This window comes from Lipotes vexillifer, unplaced genomic scaffold, assembly GCF_000442215.2.
Source record: "Lipotes vexillifer unplaced genomic scaffold, Lipotes_vexillifer_v1.1 scaffold1017, whole genome shotgun sequence".
NCBI classification, from domain to species: Eukaryota; Metazoa; Chordata; class Mammalia; order Artiodactyla; family Lipotidae; genus Lipotes; species Lipotes vexillifer.
This window is the reverse complement of record NW_006772141.1, coordinates 1023348-1027571: the sequence shown is the minus strand read 5'-3', so window position 1 is coordinate 1027571 and position 4224 is coordinate 1023348. Positions and strand designations below refer to the sequence as shown.

Genomic DNA, 4224 nt, shown 5'->3' with positions numbered 1-4224 from the left:
GAAGAGATATGGGAACATATATATATGTATAACTGACTCACTCTGTTATAAAGCAGAAACTAACACACCATTGTAAAGCAATTATACCCCAATAAAGATGAAAAAAAAAAAAAAAAAATTAAATACCAAGAAAAACATTGTAAAATTCAAAATGCCAATTGACAGTTTGGGGGACTCTCTACCTACCCCTTCCATCTCACTTGCTTTTTGGTTTGTGGTTTCTCTCACAGTGGTTTTAGCCTTTTCTGGTTTCCCTAGACTCCATACTCCAGCTACCCATTCTTGCAGTGTATCTTCCTTTATGGGGCACACTGAGATAAAATCTGGCCTCAAGTTCTAATTACCTCTTGCTGGATAGCAAACCACCCCAAAATGGAATGGCTTGAAAAAAAAACCCCATCTGGTATCTCTCTCAGTTCTGTGGTGGACTGGGCTCAGCTGGGTGGTTCTCACTTGGGACTCTCAAGGATAGAGTCAGATGGTGGCCGGGAGGCTCAGATGTCTGGAGGCTGGACTGGCCGGCTGGCTGAGCTAAGGGCCAAGCAGGCACCTCTCTCTCTCTCCATGCAGCATGTCCATGAGGCTAGCTTGGGCTTCTGCACAGCAGCTCAGCACAGTTGATATTGTTATATGACAGCTCAGGGCCCCAAGAAGGAACGTTCTAAAAGGGAGGAAGTGAAGCCTCCCGCTCTCTTAAGGCCTGGGCTCGGAAATTTGCCAGTGTCATTTCTGCCATATTCTATTGGTCAGATCATTCACAGCACCCACCAGATTCAAGGGGCGGGGGGGGCATATAGACTAAACATCTTGATGGCCACCTTTAATCCACCATCACCCACTGGTAGGCATCAGTCACCTGCATGTCCACGGGAGCCTTCTCCCAGCACCCCAGTTACACTGAGGTATCAAGGATAGAGAAAGGGTGTTTTGTTTGGGGGTAGAGATTCAAGTACCAAATAAAAGAGATACAGGTCAAGAAGAGAAGCCAGGATTTAAAGGATTATTCCTGTTGTCTGTGAATCTACATAGCTCCGGTCAGTTTCTGATTCCAGCCCCATATTCCTAAGCTCCCTTGGAGTGAACCTGCCCCTTCCCCCATCACAGGAGGAAATACTATAGGATCTTCTAGACCAGTAGGTTTTCCCTTAGGAAGGGTCTATTTTGACCTCCTGCTTAGACCTTCAAAAATCACAACCAATCCAAGTTATTTTTCTAAACCTCAGATGCTCCCTGAGGCTTAGATGCTCCCTGAGGCTTCTTGTGCCCGAGAGTTACAATATCATGGCAGTATTTGAATGGGCTTTCAGACGTGGAAAATTCAGGCTGCCAGGTTTCCCTCCATTCAGCTGTGAGAAAGGTTAGTTTTTTCAGAGGAGTCATGCTTCCCGGTAACTCCATTTCTTCATTTACACTGATCGAACACTTACTCTGCGTTGGGCTCTCTAACAGACACCCCTCAGCTAGACTGTACTCAAAGCCCCCTTCATGGTAGCGCTTACTCTCCAAGTTCTACCTGTGAAAAAATTATGTCAAGTAAGCCCTGTTTTCTGTTGTCCACAGTTGTTTCCTTTTTTTCGCCATTCAACCCCTGACTTCCAACTACCTCCCACTTCAGTTAGACATCTGGACCCTCAATTGGCCCAGGAGTTAAACCGGTAAAGATGCTCTCACCTGAATTAGCATCTCTAATCTGAATTCATTCGAGGCAGAAGTTTCCAAGCTGGCTATTAACTAAGCAAGCTTGCGGGTGTCATGGCAACTGTCAGACAATAATTCCAGAGGAGAATAATCCCAGGAAGAAAGGGACAGCTTTTCTATGGGTCACAAGAAACTTGTGAATGTAGCACAAGGAATATGGCAATCTGATGGCAAAGGCATGACAATAACAGGAGGGAGAGTTATTCCACTGATTTGTGCCCACACTGTACATGCATGATCCCTCATCAGATCTTCAACAGGCCGTGAAGCTCAGACAGGTGAGAGGTGGTGTACCTTCTATTAGGGGATTGCCAGTAGATGGATTTAGGATACAGTTCAGAATCTGAGCCAACAGAGCTTGCCGATGAATTGGATATGGAGGTGGGATAATGTTAAGAGTACTTAACTTCCATGGTTATTACATGGCTTCGATCAGTGAAGCCTTGTAGTCCAATGTCTGGCACCTAGAAAGCCCTCCAGAAATGTGACAAAGATGAAGACCTATGGCTATGCCAGGAGTCTTCTCAGATCCAGACACAGACTCTCTGTGAGGTCTGAAGAGAAGGAAGCTCTGGGTTGTGGAATGTCCGGGCATAGCAGGTAGTGTCATGAGAAGACTGGTTCCCACACTCCGAGAAGCACATCTCCTTCCCAAAGCTCAGGCTGCCCCCAGACAGGTCAAAAGCAGCACAGATAACGGGACAGCAGTGCTTCTCCGTCTGATTCTCTCCCCAGCCTGTTGGACTTGCATTTGCCAAGGTTTTCCATTTCTGGAACATATAACCTGGAAGAGATACTCCCCCATATTGGTCTCACCAGCTTATTCAACTTAGAAGCTGACTTCTCAGGAATCACTGGGCAGCTCAACAGAACTATCTCCAGGGTAAGGTGGTGAGTGTGGATGTGTGTTGGCAGAGGTGGGGTGTCTTTTCTCCTCTGACATGAGGTGCATTTGAAAGTCAAGTTCCCCCTTTTTTCTATTCTGACTTTTTAATATCACGATCTTTAAGGCTTCTTTTCATAGGCATCTCCCTTTCCATCCCCACCCCCTTCTTCTAGACCTTTATAATCTTCAAAGCAGGGATGGAGTCTTGAATAGAGTAGACCCACATTCAGGGTCATCCACAGAGCCAGGGCTTCCCCAGGTGTGGGACTAACCTTGTTTTTATCCCTTAAACTTCTTCCAAGGGCAGGTAGTGAGACTCTATCTGCCTTTGTTACAGCTGTAGAGAGTAGTGGGCCTGAACAGGAAGTATATCCATCAGTTTTGCTGCAATAACAAATGATCCCCAAATCTCAGTGCCTTATCATCAGAGATTTATTACCTGGCCATATGACATGTCAGAGGTGTGTCACTACCATCTGGCTACAGATCTACTTCTCATGTTTTCTTCCTTCTAGAATGTAGGTCAAAGGAGAAGCTCCTATTTGGGACATACCATTCTTATAGCAGTGGGAAAAAAGCAGAGATAACGTGCTATATCTCTCAACACTTCTCCTCACGTGTGGTCTCTGTCAAGGCCACTCACAAGTCATTGGCTAAAGCAAGTCCCACAGTCAAGACCACCGTCAACGGGGTGGGCTCGTGTTCTCCTGCAGGAGGTACTGTAAGCCACAAGGCATGGGCGAGGGCTGATGAGATCCTACAGGAAGGGAGAGTTCATACTTGAGAATAATAATGCAATTTTCCACAGGAGGGAAGGCAAAAATGACCCTTCTCTGTTCTTCCATCATCTTCCTAAGATACAGTCATTATCAGTTGGGTCTTTATTAGAAACTTCATAAGGAAAGTTTACTCTCTTTTATTTGGGAAAGACCAGCTGAGATTTGGAATGTGAAACCAAGGAACAGGGATGTGGTCTGTGTGTGTGTGTGTGTGTGTGTGTGTGTGTGTGTGTGTATGCGCACGTGCACCCTCTGTGGAGAAGGTAAACAAAAAGGAAAAGAAATAGTTTAGTTTTTTACAGAATTTCTTCCACAGTGACCTCAGATGTTAGATTTATCTCTTCATAGACCTTTTTGGAAATGAAAGAGACTGTCAACACCAATGTTTTTCAACTTTTTTAAGTTAAAGCCTCAGAATCCTTCCTAAGGAGTTGTGTGAAAATGAGGTTTTAAAAAAACAGTATTCTTTTCATGGAGCCCAGTGGAGGGCACGGCACAACCTGGTTTCACTGAGCTTATTTTGAAAACCGTTGACTCAGGCTGAGCAATCTATTTTTCTTTTCATGTTTTATAAAAAAATTTCTTTTTTTTTAATTTTATTTTTTAACCTCTTTATTGGAGTATTACTGCTTTACAATGGTGTGTTAGTTTCTGCTGTGTAACAAAGTGAATCAGCTGTACATATACACATGTCCCCATATCTCCTCCCTCTTGAGTCTCCCTCCCTCCCACCCTCCCTATCCCACCCCTCTAGGTGGTCACAAAGCACCGAGCTGATCTCCCTGTGCTATGCGGCTGCTTCCCACTAGCTATCTATTTTACGTTTGATAGTGTGTATATGTCCATGCCACTCTCTCACTT

At 44.8% G+C, this 4224-nt stretch overlaps 1 protein-coding gene across 1 annotated transcript in view; it reads left to right on the top strand.

Moving 5' to 3' along the window:
• SERPINA11 (serpin family A member 11) overlaps positions 1 to 4224 on the top strand; it is a 13126-nt gene that overhangs the window by 6170 nt on the left and 2732 nt on the right. The window contains exon 4 of the mRNA XM_007447320.1: positions 2434 to 2581. Within this exon, the coding sequence (XP_007447382.1) occupies positions 2434 to 2581 (148 nt within the window). The remainder of the gene's footprint in view (positions 1 to 2433; positions 2582 to 4224) is intronic.